The 20617-nt window shown below is 42.4% G+C and overlaps 1 protein-coding gene across 1 annotated transcript in view; it reads left to right on the top strand.

The window, feature by feature from the left end:
• Nucleotides 1-14725: 14725 nt before the first annotated feature.
• The window catches only part of apc2 (APC2, WNT signaling pathway regulator), a 33773-nt gene continuing 27881 nt past the window's right edge, over nt 14726-20617 (top strand). The window contains exons 1-4 of the mRNA XM_022759048.1: nt 14726-14866; nt 17269-17359; nt 19848-20220; nt 20368-20476. Coding sequence (XP_022614769.1) covers nt 14726-14866; nt 17269-17359; nt 19848-20220; nt 20368-20476 — 714 coding nt within the window. The remainder of the gene's footprint in view (nt 14867-17268; nt 17360-19847; nt 20221-20367; nt 20477-20617) is intronic.

A 20617-nucleotide genomic window follows, 5' to 3' on the forward strand; every position in this document is an offset into this window, starting at 1 on the left:
TGTTGCACTAGACCAACAGCATCTCAGACCAAAACAAATGCTTCTTTGACCAGAAGCTCACCCCTCCCTTCTTGTTCTCAGTCAGTCAGATGTTACAACAGTCAGTGAAAGTGTGACTGAATACACAACAAGAAGCTCAACTGAATAAAGTTAGTATGAACAGAGAGCCAACAAAAACAATCTCGACACAACCATTAGACCACGCTAGCATAGCTGTGATATGCTCCACAGCAATGCTAACAGTTAGCCAGCTAGCGATAGCAACATTGGCAAACACATTCACAATAAGGGTAACAGCAAGTTAGGAAACATTATCATCTCACCTGCTGCTGTCACTAATGAAAACAGACATGTAAATTTATGAACCAGCTGGACCAATGAGCCCGGCCCACCACTTGTTTGTTCCAGGTGGACAGGTGAAGGAGCAGAGAGCATCAAGATGGCTAGAGGAGGAAACATCAGAGAGACTCAGCCACATGTTTGAGCCTCAGTCAGACCCAGACTCAGATGAGGAGTCTGTTGAGACCAGAACCAGAGACTAGCAGACGGATCAGAACGGTTAGCGTAGTTAGCATCTATTATTAGTTTATTCTTTGTTAGCTTGTTACTGGTGGCGGCTGACACAGTGTTAGCGGTTGTGCTAATTCTAACTCTCTCTCTCTGTACCGATTTTCAGTCTTAGGTTTATTTAGCCCCACCCCCTGTCCCCACAAGTTGACAGGATTGGTTCCTTAGGTTTGTGACGTATGAAACCCTGGCTGTCTGAATCTGTGTTTATGAGACTGTCATTGGTTCACTGCAGTTCAAGGTGGAAACACTCAGTCATGGTGTTGATGATTATTTCACTCATCATATGTCTGTATTATACAAAAATATCATATGGATGTTAACAGGATTAACAACTTGATTTTCATCAGAGGGTCTTTAAAACCACACTAATGTATATTTTGTCCACATTTTCAGCAGAAACAACCTGTGAACAAACCACACTGATATTTCATCAGCTTTGAATTTGATATATAGATATTGATATGATATACAGTTTAATGCTGATGGAGTCACTGCAGGTGGAGGTTGTTCTGAAACATAAGATATTTGCTGGAAAACTATGAAAGGCGGTTAGGGTTACATGTGAATTTCTTTCTCTTTTTTTCTTTTAGAATTCTGATTTTAGTCTCAGAATTCTGAGACTAAAATCAGAATTTTTACATGTGGACCTAATCCTTTTCAGTAGAAAAAAAAACATTATTGTAAACTTCAAATTTACAAACTGTAAGGCAGTTATGAAATTTATGGAAAAATAAACACTACAAACACTACATAAGAGACATTTACACAGAGAAGAAAACAAACACGTTGCCTGTGAGCATTTTATATGACTTGTTTTATACGTAAATGAACGTTTACTCATAAACGTAAAAATTAATCGTAATCCGGCCGCAGTTTAGTTATAAAATAATTTATTCAATTTTTTCTGACACTTTTTTTAAACCAAACGTCATCACTTCATTGTTTTACCTTATTCTGAAACCAAATTTACGCCCTTGAGAGAGCCCCTCCCCCACCTCCCACCGATGATCCCCACCTGCACACAGTGACAGTGTTGATTTAAATACAAATCTAGGAGAAAACAGAGGAGCGATTGAGAGACCTGCACATAAACTGTAATCTCTCTCTCTCTCTCTCTCTCTCTCTCTCTCTCTCTCTATCTCTCTCCCTCTCTCAGTGATCTTCAGCTGTGCTCGGAGTCATGAGGTAAGAACCGACCGCTCCTTCTCCTTCTTCCTTTAACCTACATTTATCTCATCTTATACCCGATTGAACACCTTTAACCCGGGGTAACCGTCCGTACCGACCCGCTCGGGCTTCCACGGCCTGGCTTGGTCCGGTTCGTCCCGGCTCTGCTGCGTGAATGCAGCGAATGAAGACAAAACGAGGCTGGTTGATTAGCGCAGTTCAGATCAGACGGGAGGAGGCTGAAGAACCTACAGGTCAGATTCTAGACTCAAATCCGGATTTTAACGACCAGATCAGGTTTTCATCCTTTTCACCTTTCATCCATCATTCAGGCGGTTTTTTTGTTTTGTTTTTTGGTTGTTTTTTTTGTTGTTTTTTTTTTGGGGGGGGGGGGGGGGGGGGGGGGGTGTAGGGAGGGAGGCTGCGTCCTGGTTTTTCTCCTTGATGCGGGCAGAGGATGGAGGATGGAGGAGCTGATGAATCATAGATGTCGTCAGTAAAGCAGCAGCTAAAAAGCATCAGAGGTCAAATATAAAAACAGATTTTTCATTTCAACGAAGCAGATTCAGCTGGAAACGTGTTTCTATTTCTGTTTCTACTTTCATTGTATCTGCGTGTTAATGTGGATTTGACGTCTCATCGAGCTCCTCTCTGAAATTGAAATCCTACATGTGAATAATCGTTGTTTTTTTTCCTACTGGTTGATGATTTGGGGCCTTGAACGTCTCCTGCGCTCTGTCCCAGTCTGTGCTGGTTTCACTGGGGTTACTGGTTCATGATGCACTGAGAGAGTCTGTGTCTCCTCTGCACGGAAAATCATTAGTATTTATTTATTCCGTTTAAACTCTCGGACCTTTTTATTCTCTATTTTAATGTTTGTTATTTTGTTAAATGTTTTATTTCTTCATTGATCTGCAGATTTGAAGGTTAGGTATCATTATTCAGATGAAATGTGCAACAGAAACAGTAAGGACAGATTTCATTTGATGAATCATCCTGTTATGAATATTATGGGATTATTATAAGAATATTAGAGGCTGTGTGGTGAAGAGCAGCTCTGCTGGGTTTTGGTTTATTGTTGTTTTGTCAGATTGAACAAACAATATTTCGATATGTTGTCATTTGTGGTTTAATTTCAGTATTATTATATCTTAAATAAGTTACATATATAATCAGTCAGTAGATAATCAATATCAGTATCAGTAGATATATAATCAATCTGTCTAATGGTGAAAAGAAACAGAGGATGTTGATGTTCCACCTTTCAAACTGATGACCTGTAAATAACTGCAGCTGACAAAGCAGACCACCACAGGCCCGGGCTCTGTGTGTGTGTGTGTGTGTGTGTGTGTGTGTGTGTGTGTGAGAGAGAGAGAGAGAGAGAGAATTACTTTCACATCATTTCATTCATTACAGATTTGTTTAGTTACTAAACTGCAGTAAAATATGAAGTCTGGTTCTCAGGTCAGTATCCACGTTCACTGTCCTGATGGTTTGTAGAATATCTGACCTTGATGTTCGACACTATCAGTGTGTTTTATCAGTGGTTGAATGTAACTAAGTACATTTACTCAAATACTCTATCTAAGTACAACATTGACGTATTTGTACTGTCTTTTCTTTCTGGTTTTACTCGTCGACATTTCAGATCTCAGCAGTTTATTCTGTACAAGCAGAAATCAAACCATCAGTTGATTAACAGAAAATTAATTGGAAACTCTTCTGTTAAAATTTAACTTACTTTTAATCTAAAAACACCAAACAATTAATTCATTTAGATGTATTTTTAATAATTGTGAGGTTTGTGAAGTTGTGACATCATTTATCACTAATTTCTGAATTTTTTACAAACCAAACAGTTCATCAATAAAATAATCAGGAGATTAATCCATAATGAAAATAATCATTAGTCACAGTCCCATATAAAATAGTTCAAATCAGCAACAGCAGTAAAACTCTGCTGAAACATGAATTAATGTGTCAGAATAAGCTAGAGCAGTCAGAGTACATGACCGTTCTTGTTGTTATTGTAACCATGACAACAAAGATCGTCTAATGTTAAGGAATTACTTATTTTAACTAGGGCTGCACCTAATGATTATTTGTTTATCAATTAATCTATCGATTATTTTTTCGATTAATTGATTAAGATAACAAATTTTTTTATTACTCGATTAATATAACAACGAATTTACCCAATTTATATTTCAATATTTTTGTTCTTTAATACCTTTGTGTTTTTCCTAATAGAATTGTCATTTTTAATAGTTTCACAAAGAGCTACACATATTTAGAATCAGCATAACCTCAGCTAATAATAAATGTCACTCAATAAAGACTTCAATAAACTCTAAACAACTTCTCATCACTTTGATATCAGAGTAAAACAGCACTGCTTCCATTCAGTCTGGGTATAAAGCCAAGGCAGGCCAAGCCTCTGAATCCAACCCTCTGATTGGCTGTGACATCACTCATTGGAGCCAATAGCAATGTCTGTTTCAGTCACGTGACGCTAAATGTCACTGGCAAAGAATGCAGATCAGAAGCGATCAATAAACACACAGACAGAAAACAGCAATGTGCCAGAAAAGCGGTAAAACTTCTGCAAACATTGCATAACTTTTAGTTATGTTGTGTATGTTGGTGTGATGATCAGGGGCTTGATTTAAAGCGCCGATCGTCTAGTTTAAGGAGAAACAACGGCATGTCTCCAGCGCAAACGGTCGCGGAGCAATGACGCTCTACAGACAACGTGATCTTTGGAAGCGTATACGCTCCCACGGGCTTTAGAGGGTTAAACAAACAAATATGACAAACAACGTGTGCACTGCAGGTGATTATTCCCCAACAAAAAATAGCCCAGTCTTAACTGGTAATTTGTGTTTTACAGTCCGATATAAAGTCACTCCAAAATAAAGCTCCGCTCCAAGTGCTCGAGCACGGCGGTAGTACTGCTGTGATAAGCCGTTTCTAATTTGCAGAGCACCATGTTGTTCGGTCTCTGCTTAAAATGCACCCACACTTTAGATGATCGTGGGCAAGGTTTTTTCACTTCAGCTTGCTCTTCGATAGAGTCCGTGCTCTGACCAGGCGCAGACATCTTACTTCCTCCTTGCGACACGTCGACGCACGTTACATAAATCGTCAAATTTACATAATCGATCACGTCGACGCCTCTGCCGAAGCCCTAATTTTAACCCAAATTACCATCTGTTCCTAAACCTAACCAAGCCGTGACCGTTATTATAGTAACCATGGAGACGAAGCTAGGTATGCTACTCTCGGTACCGTCCGCGTGTTTATTAATGTATCAATGACAACCGAGGTCTGGCAAACCTAGCGCCTTAGGGCCGCTGTTTCAGGAGACACGCTATGGGTCGTATCATGGGGTTGAAAAAGAGGAGGTGTGTGGTCGTTCAGGTTGAATATTCTCTCCAACACTGCTGTTTATGTGAACCACAGTCTCCGTCTTTGTCTTTGCACAGACAGTGGGTTGTTGTTGGATCCAGTCTGGAGGTTTTGAGTTCTCTAATATCTTTGTGGTGCTGGGCTGAGAAACGTTTGTTGTGGTGATTCAGTTTCCTAAACACAGGGTTTCAATCAATGAGGGCCCATTAACTACTTTTGCCTGGGGCCTCTTGCACTCACTCACTGCTCACTCTGCTCTGTCACCATGTTCATGTCTGATGATCTGTTTGGAGTAATTTTCCATTTTAATGGTGAAACTCTTCCTGTGAGATTGTCACTCAGTTATTTCTTCTGGAATCAGTGGATTTCAATAATATTCGCAGTAATGAGGGACAGTGGCGTCTGGAGTGGATCAGTGTGTTTGAGTCTGATGATTTCCCTCAACACTGACAAACTGGAGCTGTGTTACTGCTGATGACGGACTCTGTCTCAGTGTGATGGAGGAGGCTGGAGTCGGTCCTGCAAGGCTGCAAGCTGAGATGGAGGGTGTGGCTGCCAGCAGCATCACTGCTCCTCATGAATAGGATTCAGACAGAAGAGTCCAGATGAAACCTGAGAGGAGCTGGTCCTGGACCTGGAGCTCACAGGTCCAGAAGGTGGTTTTTACATCTGTTTGTTTGGATGATGGTGAACCAGTAGGTTCAGTCTGGAAGACAGGAAAGTTCATTATACAGTATCAATAAAATTTGAAGATGCTGAAACAACTGAGTGCAAGACAAGACCATCACTGATCTGGTTTAAACTGGAACTGACTACATGTTACACTACATGTTAAAATATAAGTCACATGTTCTACAGTGACAATCTGTGAAAACCTCCACAACACAGAACCAAACATGACGTCAGTGGCTCCTGTTTCATTCATTCATTCTTTATGTCTGAGTTGATTTTGTTTTTGAGTTGTTGGCTACGGTGGCCGAAGAGGGCACATGAGCTGCAACGACCCAAAACACTTCCAAAAGCAGAAACATGCTGCAAATTCATCAACGATGCAGATTCAAAAACACATACGAAAATACAAAACAAATACAACAACAGGAAGGTGCTGCAGGAAGACAAAACAAAGACATGAACAGCAAACACGCTGCACACACAGAAACGCTGCAAAAACAAAAACACAACAAAACAAATGCAACAGAAAAAAGCACTGTGTGTTCAGACAACACAACGGAAGAGCTCCAGGCCTCTGGGGAGAGTGCTAAGTGGAGCACCTTGACCAAGCTTATGGTCAAGGTGTCAGCAGTGCTGCAGCAGTGACACCAGAACCGACAGAGAGAGTGGAGAGATTTGTGTTGCCAGATCTTGTGAGAGATATTGATGTCATGATGTTTGGAAGATCTGTGGCTTTTAGAAAAATGGATTCAATAGGAGCTGCACAACCATCTCCTTTCTCAACTGCCTCTGGTCTGGCCTCTTGGGTCAGATCTCAAGCTTATGGTCAAGGTGTTCCACTAAGCGCTCCCCCTAGAGGCCTGGAGCTCTTCCGCTGAACATACAGTGCTTTTTTTCTGTTGCATTTTTTTTGTGGGTGTGTGTGTTTTTGTTGTTGCAGTGTTTCTGTGCGTGCAGCGTGTTTGCTGTTCATGTCTTTGTTTTGTCTTCCTGCAGCACGTTCCTGTTGTTGTATATGTTTTGTACTCTCGTATGTGTTTTTGCATCTGCATCGTTTATGAATTTGCAGCATTTTTTTTGCCTTTTGGAAGTGTTTTGGTTCGTTGCAGCTCGTGTGCCCTTGTCAGCGACCGTAGTCAACACCTCAAAAACTGAGGGCGTGGCCTCTTTGTCTCAGCTCCACACATGCCCCTCCTTTTTTGACCATATTTGGATAAACTGGGAGTTAGGGGTGGAGTCAGACACTGCCAAGATGGTGACAGTGGAGCAGCTCACTCTGAGCGTTAAAGCCACTCTTCAGAAACCTGTGGGTGACGTCACAGAGACTACATCCATCTATATTTCCAGTCTGTGTTTTGAACACACTGTCCTAATTATACTGACATTAAAGTTACTGAAGTAACAGAAGAAAAAAGCCTCAGTCACACCTGATGGTTTTATGTCCCAGAGTCTTGGTCCACATGTTGAACTGCTCTTGCACAAGATCCTGAACCTAATGGTCTGTCCTGCACCTTACAAACTTTACATTACACTACATTACTCTATAGTCTCTTACAGTGTTTGTCCTGCAGTGGATTCATATAATGTTTTCTTTAATCATGTGATCTGATTGAGATTTTGTAGCAGAGACCAGGGCTGGTCTGTGGAGATGTTGTGTTCTACAGTGTAGTAGGAAGTCCGGACCAGGAGTCTGGATCTGGACTTGGTTCCAGTGAGATCACGCTGTAGATTCAGTTTGTGTTCAGACAGACACTTTGATCTGATCTGTCGTCTCATTGGCTGATTGACATCGCACACGTTCAGAGACACTCTCCTGTAGAGAGGAGGGAGTTTAACGTCTGACCTTTAGGTGCTCAGACTCTGTCAACTCAGATGAGATGTTCAGAAGCTGTTTGGTTTTCAGGTTGTGACGGTTCAGGCTGGTCTGACTGTGACTCAGTGAAGCCTCGGGGACAGGAAGTGCATTCTCTCAGAACTGGAAAAGGCCGGTGAGCACCACAGCTAATGTGAGCTTACATAACCATGAGGTTTTAGAAGAACTGAAGAGTGTCGAGCTTCAGACTATGAAACCTGCGTCAGCATCGTTTTACCTCTGAACCTATAACCTTCATCCTGCTCAGTTCATCGTGGATGTTGGGAACAGCACAATAACAGAGAAGCTCAACGCGCTTCACAGTCAACTAACAGCTGTTCCTGAATAACTTCATGTAAGATAATTTCTCAACATGCAACTAAGGAAAAGTCAATTGTGTATTATTCAGCTTTGACGACCTGAAAAATTTAATATAATTTACCCAGGTCATGTGATGTCAGGATGATGATATACTGTGTATAACAAGATTTCTGCAGCTCAGTTTGTAATTCAATATCAAGTCCTCACAGCAGTATATTTAGCATATTTTATCCTGTGAACAGCAGCAACGACATGGTTGCCGTGTTTCAGAGTCAGAGCTGTCTGCTGACAGGAAGTGTGAGCGCTGACTCACTCTGTGTTTATGGTTTGTTGTTGTGGTGAATGAAGTGATGGTCAGTATGCTGCAGTGAAAGCTCCATCCTCCGCTTCCTCCTCCTCCTCCTCCTCCTTCTCTGGTTTGAGGTCTCAGTTTCATCCTCAGGTAGATTTACTCTGCAGCCACACAAGAAGCGTGTTTTAAATAAATTCATGACAGAGAGAAAATCTGTCAGAGAAGAATCAGCTGTGACACAGGACAAGGTTCAACAGGAGAGAGAGTCTGACACCGAGAGACACTGCTGACTGATGAGTGATAGATTCATTATATCTCAGGGAAACTGTGAGTGTCAGTGTGTTTCTTGTCCTGTTGTTGAAATGGGGGCGGGTGTTGTCTTATAATCAGGCCGATGAGGAAGCTGATGAAGACCTCCAGAACATAATGTTAGTTTTGGTCTGTGAGGAGCAGGAGCAGGTTCTATGGAAAGCCAAGAAGCCCAAAAACATGTAAACGACATCTGAAGTCTCACATTATAAACACGATGTTTGCATGTTGACAACACCACCACAAGTTTGTTTTTTCTGGGGGGGGTGTATTTCTATGCCTTTATTATATAGGACAGTGAAGAGGACGGGACATGTGGGGACAGAGATGAGGGGAATGACATGCAGTAGAGTCCAGCCAGCTGGAAGTCGACCCAGGGACTCACTGCTCAGGGCTCTACTGCAATATAAGGACTTTCTTACTCAGCCTTTGTTAAGTCGTGTTAGGACAAATCCAGACTCACCTGAACGTTCAGCAGCCGACAGGAAAATGACTGTGTTGACAGTGTGTTGCTGTAGACGTCAGTTTCACATCTTTTTTTGCCTTCCATAATGTTCAGATCTCATCTCAACCCTGTGGACATTTAATCACCAGTCAGTTTAACATCTGTCTTCTCATGTATGTGATTGTTTGAAGGAGACAGAGCTGCAGGATCACTGACCAGCCTCCAGCCTTTAGAATCATACGTTAGATACGCTCAATATTGAGACTGATGGAGGATTTTATTAGCTGCAGTTTGAACCTGTGCCAGCTGCTCTCTCTAACACACCAGATCAAATCATCGTCTTGATCCTGGTTTTCAGCTGCTCGAAAGAGTGTCACAGACTGAAGCTGTTTTAAAACACTGACTCTGTTCCTCACACCGACGCCATTTTCTCCTCCTCTTCCCTCTACTCTTCTCTGCCTGGAGGATGCGGTTGCCACGGTAACCAGACAGTCTCAGAGGGCAGAGAGAGAGAGAGAGAGATGAAGGATGGGAGGATGTGGGGGGTGGAGCAGGTGGTGGGAGTGATCGACACTGTCTTTGTTCAGAGATACAGCAAAATACATTTAAATACATTGACGATTATTATGAAAGAAAGTTACAAATGTTAGAACGTGACTTTATGAGGGAGGAACAGGAAAAATGTAGATCTGAGTTTGTTTTGTGTAAGAATCTGTTTCCTGTCCTAAACCTGGACACATGAAATCACACAGATCTCCACCATCCTCAGGGGGCGGGGCTGACCTCACATTCAGGAAGTATTTGTTCATATTCCGGTTATAGGTGAATAAATAAAATGAGCAGCAGATGAGAAGTGACTCTGTCTCATCTTGAGGAGTGGACAGAGGAGAAGAGAGGAAACAGGAAGAAGTGGAGTCATTAGAATCTAAATGGTTCGTCCTCTGGAGAGCAGGACCTTTCACATTTGTGTTGTTTTGATCCTTGGACCTCCTCCTCATCACACTCATCTGAGCTGATTCCCTCTCCCCGAGCCATTTTGCATTAGTATATTTATGTGGACATATACAGTATAATGCTTTTTCTGATTTGAATCATGCCAGTCATGTGTTTGAAGGTCACACCTTGGAGCTTTATTTGTTTTTTTGTTATTGTTATTTTCATGATAGATATTATGACCTGAGACCTGATAGGCTGAGGCGATTTGTAGGTGTGATGTATCCTTCAGGTGAACAGGCGACTAATATGAATATCTTATTTTATATTGTTCAAGTTTAAGAGTATCTTGTCTTCTTTCAGCTTGTTGTTTTTCCTCCATGAATAAATACTGAATGGTGACATTAAGGAGAGAGTGTGTGTTGATATTCTGACCGCTCCTAACAGCCTCCATGGATGTTGATGATCAGGGTGGTTTCATTGTGTAGACCCAGTGGTGAACACATATTTGATGATGTTCCCCTGAAGCTGTAGCTGATGATTATGAAGTGGGACAGTGAAAATAATTCATCTTTTTTAAATCAAAGTCTGAGGAGTAAAACATTTAACTCATGACATGATTTAACTATTTCTTTTTAATCGAAATATAATCAAAATCTCAACATGGTCAAGTGTGATATCCTAATCACAGGATCTGTAGTTACTTTGATGAAGGTAAAATGTGCCACATTGTTGTGCATCGTCACACCATCATCATTTGTAAATATTTTTCAGTGAAAATGAAAAACCAACCATTCCAACTCCAATCACAATATTTTCCATAATAATCACAATATGATTTTTTTGCATATCGTGCAGCTCTAATTGCTTATGAATATTTCTGTGTGGATGAATTAAGATACAAGTGGAGTGATTCAATACCAGCTACAACCTGTAGGATATAGTCACTAAACTGTACAGGTGTGTAGCTGAGGTGTGTTCCGACCCATGAGCACTGAGCCGTGATGGGTAAGGTGTTGGGTGTTGCAGTTGTTGTGATGTCATCACTACTTGGTCTCTGGTGTTTCTGTATCTTCATGTTCTCAGTGCTGATGGAGTGAAGCAGCATTAAGATGATTCTGTCTCTTTGTTTAGTCTGTTCTAACTCTGGTTCATGTGTTTATCTTAACAGAAAAACCATCCTCCATCTTTGTCTTTAATTATTCAGACACCTCTCACTCTGTTTCCTCTCTGTCCTCCATCACTGTCTATGTTCTTTCTTTCTTTCTTTCTTTCTTTCTTTCTTTCTTCCTTTCTTTCTTTCTTTCTTTCTCTGATCTGCTGCTCTTCCTGTTTCATCTCTTCACGCCGTCGTCTCATATTGGGGTCACACGCGTCGGATTGGTCGTTTCCATAGCAACAGCACCGTTAATGGGCTCCGTTAAGGCTCGTTAAATCTCTCCGTTTGATTCGTTTTCCTCTCGGGAGCTGCACATTTTCTTACCCAGCATGCTTTGCAGCAACTGAAGCAGCAGTGGTGGTGTGTGTGTGTGTGTGTATGTGTGTATCAGATGACAGAGGAGGCAGAAAGAGCCATCACTTGATGTAAATTTGTCACCATGACAATGGAGGGGGGGGTGGGCCTGTCACCATGGTAACGCAGAACATCAATATATCTCGAGGTCTTTGATGGGAAACACCAACATTAGAGACACACACACACACACACACACACACACCAGCTGAGGTCTGCAGTCTCAGGGGACCTACACATTGGGACATCTATACTTGTGAGGACCCTCACTGATCTGGTCTAATCTAAACCTCAGTCCAAACCTGAACCTTAAACCTTGCGTCTCACACCCAGCAGCTGATGTGTTTCCCTCTCGAGTTCCGCCACCATGGCTGCAGCGTCAGAGCTGAACACGTTCCCTCTGTTTGTGTTGATCTGAGTGAAGGTCGTCTGTGTGAGTCTGGAAGTTACTGAGTGTTTAAACACTCATTAACGCTGACTCACACTTTGTGAACGCAGCCTCAGTCCGACCTCCACGCTGCTGCAGCAGGACTCACTGTCAGATCCTGGTCTCAGTCATCAGAGTCCCATGACACTGTGAAGGTGTGACGAGGCGGGGACCAAACCTGCAGCTCATTATCAGCCCCGTGATTAGTCCTTTGTCGGTTTGACACAGATTTCATCTAACATCTGGACCACATCATCATGTCATTAAACATGTAACATGTAACATTTCATCAGTGTTTATACAAGTCAGCTGTCTCCACAGCAACAGAGGTCTCAGGTCTGTGTGTCCAAACAGACTGTAATAGGTCTGATCACATGGTTCTTCATCATCATCATCATCATCATCTCTTGGAGTGGTGGATCTTGCTGCTGCCAGTCGTACTGTTTCCTGTCTGTGTTCAGGTCTGTCGAGGTTCAGCAGATTCTGGATCAGGTCTAATAATCATCAGGTCCCTTCTAAGATTGATTCTTTATTTTTTTTTATCTCATTCAGGACTGCTCCACCTTGATGTGTGTGCGTGTGTGCGTGTGTGTGTGTGTGTATGTGTGTGTGTGTGTGTGTGTGCTTGTGTGTGTGTTCATCACATCACAGCATTGATTATGACCAGGTCAGATCAGGTTTGAGGCTGAATTGATTGTTTCGTCTGTTTCATAACGAGACTTTGATTTTCTCCGAAATGATGATGATAGTGTGTCTGTGTGTGTGTGCGTGCGTGCGTGCGTGCGTGCCTGTGTGTGTGTGCGTGTGACTCTGTGGTTTCGGGCGGTGCAGCTTCACAGGGATACTGAGATCAACAGGCTGCACCAGGGTCTAGATTTCGTGGTGCATTTACACTAATTGTAAGAAAATCTATTTGTTTTACCTTCAGCTCTGCTGCACAGATTCAGCCGTTCTGTTTTTGTCTGAACCGAACATTAACCCATTAAAGTTAGTGATTCAAATTAAAGCCAAGTTAAGTCCCGCCCACCAACATACAATCAAAACACAGGATTGGACGCTGCTGTTATTCCCAGGTTCATTGACAGTAAAGAACAGCTGATATTTTCAGTTATGATCAGAAACTTAACACAACATGTTTCTTATTTATGAGTCAAATTATTTTCATGACCTGCAACCTGAGAACACGTCCAATAAAATCCACATCAGACCACATTCTGGATCCTGTTCCTCTTCTCAGACCTGCAGCCTCCTCCTCCTCCTCCTACCCACAATCCCCTGGGGGTCAGCTCCTCATAATGAATGCAGCAGTGACATTTGCTGCACTGACTCCAGATCTGCAGAGCTGAATTGAGCTCTGACGACAGGGACAAGAGAACCAGTCTCACAGCAGGGTCAAACAAAAACAAAAAAAAACAAACAAAAGCACACACATATACACACACACACACATACACACACACACATGCATGGCAGAGTGTGTTTCACATGTTGGTCTCTGACTGTCTGTCTGTACTGTGAAGGTCACAGTCTGATTCAGTCACGAGCAGAATTAAAGAGCAGACTGAGCATGTGCAGCTCTGACCCCAAACTGATGACCTCACTGAGTTTCATTTATGTATTTAACAGAGACAGACGACAGTGTTCAAACTGTTGGAGAAGGACACACACTGAACTAAAAAGAAATGTTGATGTATGTGATTAAGATGTGCAGCCATCCGTCTGCAAACTGCTACTGAAAGAAACTGTGATGACCTCACCACCATCTCCTCTGAACCTTTGACTGGTCATGAAAACATTCATCAGACAGCAACTGAAACATGTCATGATATTGTTTGTGTTTCCTGATCATGTTGACAGGAACAGCTACAGCGGCACAGTTGTATCAAGTGTTAATTAAAACAAGTAACAAGCAGAAGAATTCAATATACAGAGTGAAAACAGTTTAACCTCTTCAGTTTGTTGTTCTACCGGCTTCTCCTCCATCACAAAGCTTCTGCACAGGCCAGAGGGACATTTACAACCAGAGTGGAAAAGCTGATGTTCTCTCAGACAGATCCAGGATCAGATGCTGGAGACTGGAAACAGCCGGAGGTCAAACTTAGATAACGTGTTATCTAACAGACTGTCACTGAACGCCCCGTCGCTCCAGAGCGAGAGAGGGACATGCAGCCAAACTGAACCTGATCTGACAGATGACGAGACCCCCTGTGTGTGAGCCATCTGCTGCCCAGGAGGAAGAGGAAGAGGAGGAGCAGGAGGAGGAGGAGGAGCAGGAGGAGGAGCGAGGGCAGTGAACGCACCAAACCAGACAGAAAGAATAGACAAATATGAAAATGTTAGATAAGTCAGAAATATCCTGAGTGAATAACAGTCTCTGTGCAGGGCGGTGGATTGTGTCTTAATATGACATCATAGCGCCCCTCCTCACCCTCTCCGCAGCGTGGTCAGTATTTCTCTGCTGAGATGTCCCGTGGCTCCAGGTTCAGTCTGTGGAGACTGGAACAAACACAAAGTCATGTAGAAACCAAGACTCAAAACAATGTCATTGACATTAAAACCAACATTAAAAGGTATTTTCAGGTAATTAAAAACAGCAGCTCACACGTTCTCCAGTTCCCTGATAATTAGCACCAAACTGTGTCGGCAGTTTACAGCTAAATGTCTGCGTTTGCTCAGGAAATTATGAGGAAAGTCTCCAGGACATGAGCTGGAGTGTTTACACTGAAGAACAGGACTCATCTTCAGACACTGAAGGTTTTCACTGTCCCCCCCCCCCCCCCCGTGTGTTCCTGCAGGGGGCGCTGCAGAGTGTGAAGATGGCCAACGCCGTGGCTTCTTACGACCAGCTGGCCCACCAGGTGGAGGCACTCCGTAAGGAGAACTCCCACCTGAGGAGGGAGCTGGAGGACAACTCCAACCACCTGTCCAAACTGGAGACAGAGACCTCCGGCATGAAGGTGAGTGTGGACACCGCAGCACCAGCAGCACAGGGTCAGTGGTTTTAATGGTTTTAATGGTTTACACCAGGTTTATCTTTCACTCCTGCTGAGTATTTGCAACCAACCAGTATTGCAACCAACTGAATACCCCTCCCCTCCCCCCTCTCTTCTCCCTCCCTTCATTGTAGCAGAACCTACGTGCCCTTCAGGTAACATGACAACATGAAAGCCCCTCTCTAGAGCCAGTGTTTGGTTTGTCCACTCTGGGCTACCATAGAAACATGGCAGCTGATTTAGAAAATGACATAAGGTCACTGTAAAATCTTTGTCAAGAATAAGATCCTCACATAAAAAAAAGAAAATTTACTGTTTAGTCACATTCCCAGTAAAAATGTAAAAAAGTGAAACCCGATGAGTGATTTAAAACAGAGGAGGTTTGTTGACGTGAAAGAAGGTGAAAATGGACAAATGCACGGAAATATGTGAATATAAATACCCTTTCACTTATATTATTCTCCTACTCAGCTGTTTAAAATGGGTTTAACAGTTCAAAATGTCATTATCACTGATGTGGAAATGCAGCATCACTGACTTGTGATCTGGAATCTCAAAACTAGAATTTAGATGGCATAAAAAAATTAAACAGTGAGTTTACAGGTAAAATGTTTCTAAAATAAAGTGGGATATTTTACACTTTGTGTTATCTTCAAAACTGATCCATTTGGGGGCGTCGTGTGGCGTAGTGGTCTAAGCATCCGCCCCATGTGTAGAGGCTACAGTCCTCGCTGCAGTTGGCCCCGGTTCGAGTCCCGCATCGGGCGGCCTTTGCTGCATGTCATTCCCCCTCTCTCTGCCTCTCTCTCTACTGTACTATCGAATAAAGGCATAAAAAAGCCCAAAAAATATACTTAAAACAAAAGAACTCATCCATTTTATAAAATATCAAAGTCTTAATGTAAGTAATTGTAGCAAAATAATCAATAAATAAAGAGACAGAGAGAAATGTAAAATCAGGCTAAGACCCAGAGCCTGCTGAACATAAATCCTATCAGCCGTACACACATAAACATACATGTGACTACACACTGACACACACTCACGTGTCCAGATGCTGAGAGCAGCTGGATTATCAGACTGAGCTCAGCTGGTTTCATCAGAATCAGGACGTCGGACTCTGACACACAAACACAGCGGTTCACACTGACGCGATTCACCTGCATTCACATGCGGCAGGTGAGTCTACAGGAGGTCGGTGGTACAGGATCAGACAGGACTTGACAGGACCTGAGTAACAGAGGGTCCAGTTTTTAGTCTTCATCCAGCTGCAGGAGGATGAGGATCGACTGGATGTGAGGGAACATTTCTCTCTGGATTTTGTCTGTGGTGAAGTTTCATTGATTTGACTTGATCATTGGATTTATTGGATCATTATCTCAGAGTGATGCAAGGATATTTTTCTCTGTGCCGTAACATCTTAAATGTCAGACCACACATCAGTCTGTTCTGTGTGATACTGGATCTGGATCAATGTGAGTCTAAAAGATGATGACTTCATGTTATTTATATTTAAATAAGGTCAGTGGGAAAGAACAAAAGTGGAGATTTTGATACTTTGGTGAATTAATATCCAGGTTATTGATAATTTGGTACGTTAGTATCATCATGTGTTTTCAAGTTGAGCTTGTGTTAATGTCTAATCACGTCATTCAGCTCACATTTCTGAAAGCTACAAAATAATTAGTAAACTAACAATAAAAGTAAATAATTGATTATTGAGTTACAACTGACGAGCCTGATTTGTGTAGGTGTGTGTAGGTCTGTGTTTACAGGTGTGTGGGTGTGTGTAGAGGTGTGTCTAGGTGTGTGTAGAGGTGTGTGTAGGTGTGTAGTTATGTTGTAGCCTGATTGAATGTAATTTAATCAGAGTAAACACGGTGCTTTTTGACTGAGGGATTTAATGAAGGAGAAACTTTTCATTGAATAAAAATCAGCTGTTGACAGAAACTGAAACAATCAGTTACATCAATTCACAGATTAACATTATACGTCCTGTTCACCTGTCCCTGCTTCAGCCACATTAAACATTATAGAGCTGAGACTGTTGATAAAATCACTTAACCACCAGTGGACTGACACTGCACCAAGTATCTGACACTTTCCACCAAAATATCAAGAACTTGTTTTGCACTGCTTCATCTGAATCAGCCCCCCCACCTGTTTGCCCCTCCCTCCCCCACCTGTGCACAGGGGCTAAAATTAGTAGACAGATGGTTGAAATTAATTTCAAGGTCAGTGCTGCGGCACTGGTTGTTTGTCTGCTACAGTCGAATATTTCTTAACTCATTTCTGAACAACATGGCTGAAAGTGAGGTGAAGGAGCTGTATCATGTTATAACTCTGTTGTTCCTCCTCTGATGCAGGAGGTGTTGAAGCAGCTGCAAAGTAAACTGGAGCAGGAGGCGGGAACACTGGCCTCATCGGGGAGGAGCGACGTGCTGCACCAGCTCAAAGGTCTGACTCTGGTTCTCAGTTTGTCTCAGATGAGACGGTGGATATTAGATTAAGCTGATTCCCCTGAATTGTTGTAATGCTCCTCTAAATTTAGACAGAGATATTACATGAGGTCTGACTGTGCTGTGTTTGCTGTGTTGCTGATGAGCTTCCTCTGGGACCAATCATCACTTACACAGAAATGAATCGACTCAATCACTAACCTGCTCTGGCTCATTAAGACCAAATCCAGTTAAACAAGCAGTTAATGTTAATTTGTTTGTCTGGACTGGAATTCAATTAACACCAATAGAGACTAACAGCACACACACACACACACACACACACACACATAGAACTGAGTGAACAACAGTGACCACAAGTTAGCTATTTCAATACTACAAAATGCATTTCCTGTGGAAAATGAATGCTGAGAGCTTAATGAGTCTGCTGAAGCAGTGCTGAAGTAGCTGAACCAATTGCTGAAGCAATGATAAATTAGCTGAAACAATAGCTGAAGATTAAAAGAATAACTTGTAAGCTGGAGGTTGAATGGTATTAAATGGTTGAAAAAGGCCTGAACTGTTGAAGCAAAGTGTAAAAAACAGTACAAAATTGTACAAAACATTAAAATGTGTAATTTGTGGCCTAAAATGGCTGAAAAATACCGAATGAAGAAATGTACAAGTACAACTTTAAAGCTGAAATCTGAAGGAGATTTCTGAAGCAATGCTAAAATGTTGAAAAAAGCACCTCATATTAACTGAAGTACAGTGCTTTGAAAAGTTTCTGTAGATGCCAAAATGTTACACTGGAGGAGCCGTGAGCTGAAGTCTATTAGCTGCAAAAGCTGAGAACTGGGACATGTTATTGGTCTGTCTGTCTGTCTGTCTGTCTGTCTGTCTGTCTGTCTGTCTGTCTGTCTGTCTGCGAGAGAGGGAGAGAGAGAGAGAAAGTCTGGATGTGTTCATTAACCTCACAGAGATCAATCAGGCTGTTAACAAGCAATATCCATCAGCTGTGTGCAGCAGGAAGACACAGAGCTCATACAAATCTATGGGAGAAATGGGTCAGCAAACCTGTCAAACTCCTGCCATTCAATAGAAAACGATCCATAATATCAGTAAAATTTTCACACCGTCCACGCCACAAGAGTCTCCTGAACAGGTCTGTATGAATTTAGTGTTTGTAGAGTCAAAAATGTGGAAACAGGAGCGAGTTAAAAAAAACTTTTTTCCGTTTGTTTCTGAAAATCCACATCTGAATTTGTATTGTATTATTACTGTATACTCTCATCACTCAGGGGCTCACAGTTCAAATCCTGTAAGTCTCTCTGCTTTGGTAGACACATTGTCTCAAAGAACACAAATTTTTCTACGTCCTGGAAAAATACGATAAGTGTGTGGCCGTGTTAAACATTGTTAAAGATTGATTTTTTTAGACCAGTTTAACCTTCTCACACTCTATCAGTGATGTCATCCATTCTAGCCTCTGAACATTCTGTGCAATACACACCCATTATAAATTCAAACATCATCAGAAAAAATCCTAAAACTTAAACTGTGATAAATCAATAACTGTAGAAGATATCAAAAAGTTGAAAGCAAGTTTAATATCTCAAAGTCTTGTGAACATTTTAAAGTTTAAATGAAATCTCCAGCTGAGAGTATGCTGAAGTTGAATACATCTGATAATCTCCAGAAGAAGCTGAATGTTTTGATAGTTGAACGGTGTTTGTAGCACAAAGTATGTAGGACTAGTTAGAGACTGAAAAACATACAGAAGGAGAAAAATAAAAGATAAAGATTTGAAGAACAATAGTGTTCTTCAATAATAGTGTGAATGCTGACTCATTCATAACAATAGTGTGAATGCTGAGTCAGCATTCACACTATTGTTGTGAGTATGTGAATTGTGAGTATGAGTAGTAAGGTTAGAATAAGGCTGTAAATGTGAACTGTGCTGGATCCAGCTCAGTCCAGGAGATTGTTTAGATCAACTCTTAATTGATTAACAGTCAACAGAAAATTCAAATAAATTATTAATTGTCTTAGTATTTTTTTAGTTTCTCTAATATCAGAATTAGTCTTTTTTCTGTGTTTATGTCAGTAAACTGAATCTCTGAGTTCTCAGCTGCTGGTTCACAAAAAAGACAAAATACACACCTCTCTTGCTCCTCTGTAGGAGGGGGGTGGGCGTTTTACATGTGTGTCCAGGGGCCTGTTGTCCCACAGTCAGTGTGTAGGTGATGCTGTGGTTCAAACAGCAGCTGTTCATTTATTTTATTTATTATCAGAACGTTTAAACTTCTTTTATTACACTGAATAATAATGTCAACACCTTTTTACTTATTTTCCAAATGTGCCCCCTTCTTTAAAACTGTGTCTCAGTCAGACCCCCCCATTCAGAAGTTCCAAAACCCCACCCCAGCTGATGTTAGTGTGAGTGTAAACTGAGTAGATTTCAGATTGACAGATGATTACTCATCTTCCTGCTCCTCCTCCCTCAGAGCTCCACATGGACCTCACCAACTACTATGAGCTCAAACACCAGCCTCACAACCTGAGGCTGCTGACGGACAACCTGGGAGGGGCAGGGCTAACAGGTGTCGGCGGGGCGGGGCCGGGTGGGGTCGGAGGGGCGGAGATCGACGACCGTCTGGCTCTGCCCCCGTCCTCCTGCTCCTCCTCGTCCTCAGCGGTGAGCAGGGCCAGGAGTCCACTGAGAGCCTCATCCCGTCAGAGTGCAGCATCTGGGGGGGAGGCCGCCGCCATCATGCTGCCGCATCACTTCCTGGACGGAGCCCCGCCCAAAACAGCTGTGATTAGTGGAGCAGATGGACGACTGAGCGACCACCACCTGGAGAAGCTGTACAAGGAGAGGTGAGCTCAACGTCTCTCAACTGATCAGACTGTGACACTGATGTTCATGATCTCCAGAGGATAAGTCCTGGTGTCTGACCCTAACAGTCATATCTGTGTGTGTGTGTGTGTGTGTGTGTGTGTGTGTGTGTGTGTGTGTGTGTGTAGGAACCTCCTGCTGGGGGAGATCGACCAGGAGGAGAGGGAGCGCTGCTGGTACTTCAGTCAGCTGGAGGAGCTGTCACAGAGACTGGCTCAGCTGCCTCGAATCGACACGGTGAGGACGCTGGATGTTTCATCAGCTCATTCAAACAACAGTTTATGATCCTGACAGGTTTAGTTCAACAGGATCATCTTCACTAATGAACACCACTTTATAATGTTTGAAGCTTACATACAACTAGTAGAAGTAAAAAGT

Source organism: Seriola dumerili, unplaced genomic scaffold (assembly GCF_002260705.1).
Source record: "Seriola dumerili isolate Sdu_G_001 unplaced genomic scaffold, Sdu_1.0 BDQW01000319.1, whole genome shotgun sequence".
NCBI lineage: Eukaryota > Metazoa > Chordata > Actinopteri > Carangiformes > Carangidae > Seriola > Seriola dumerili.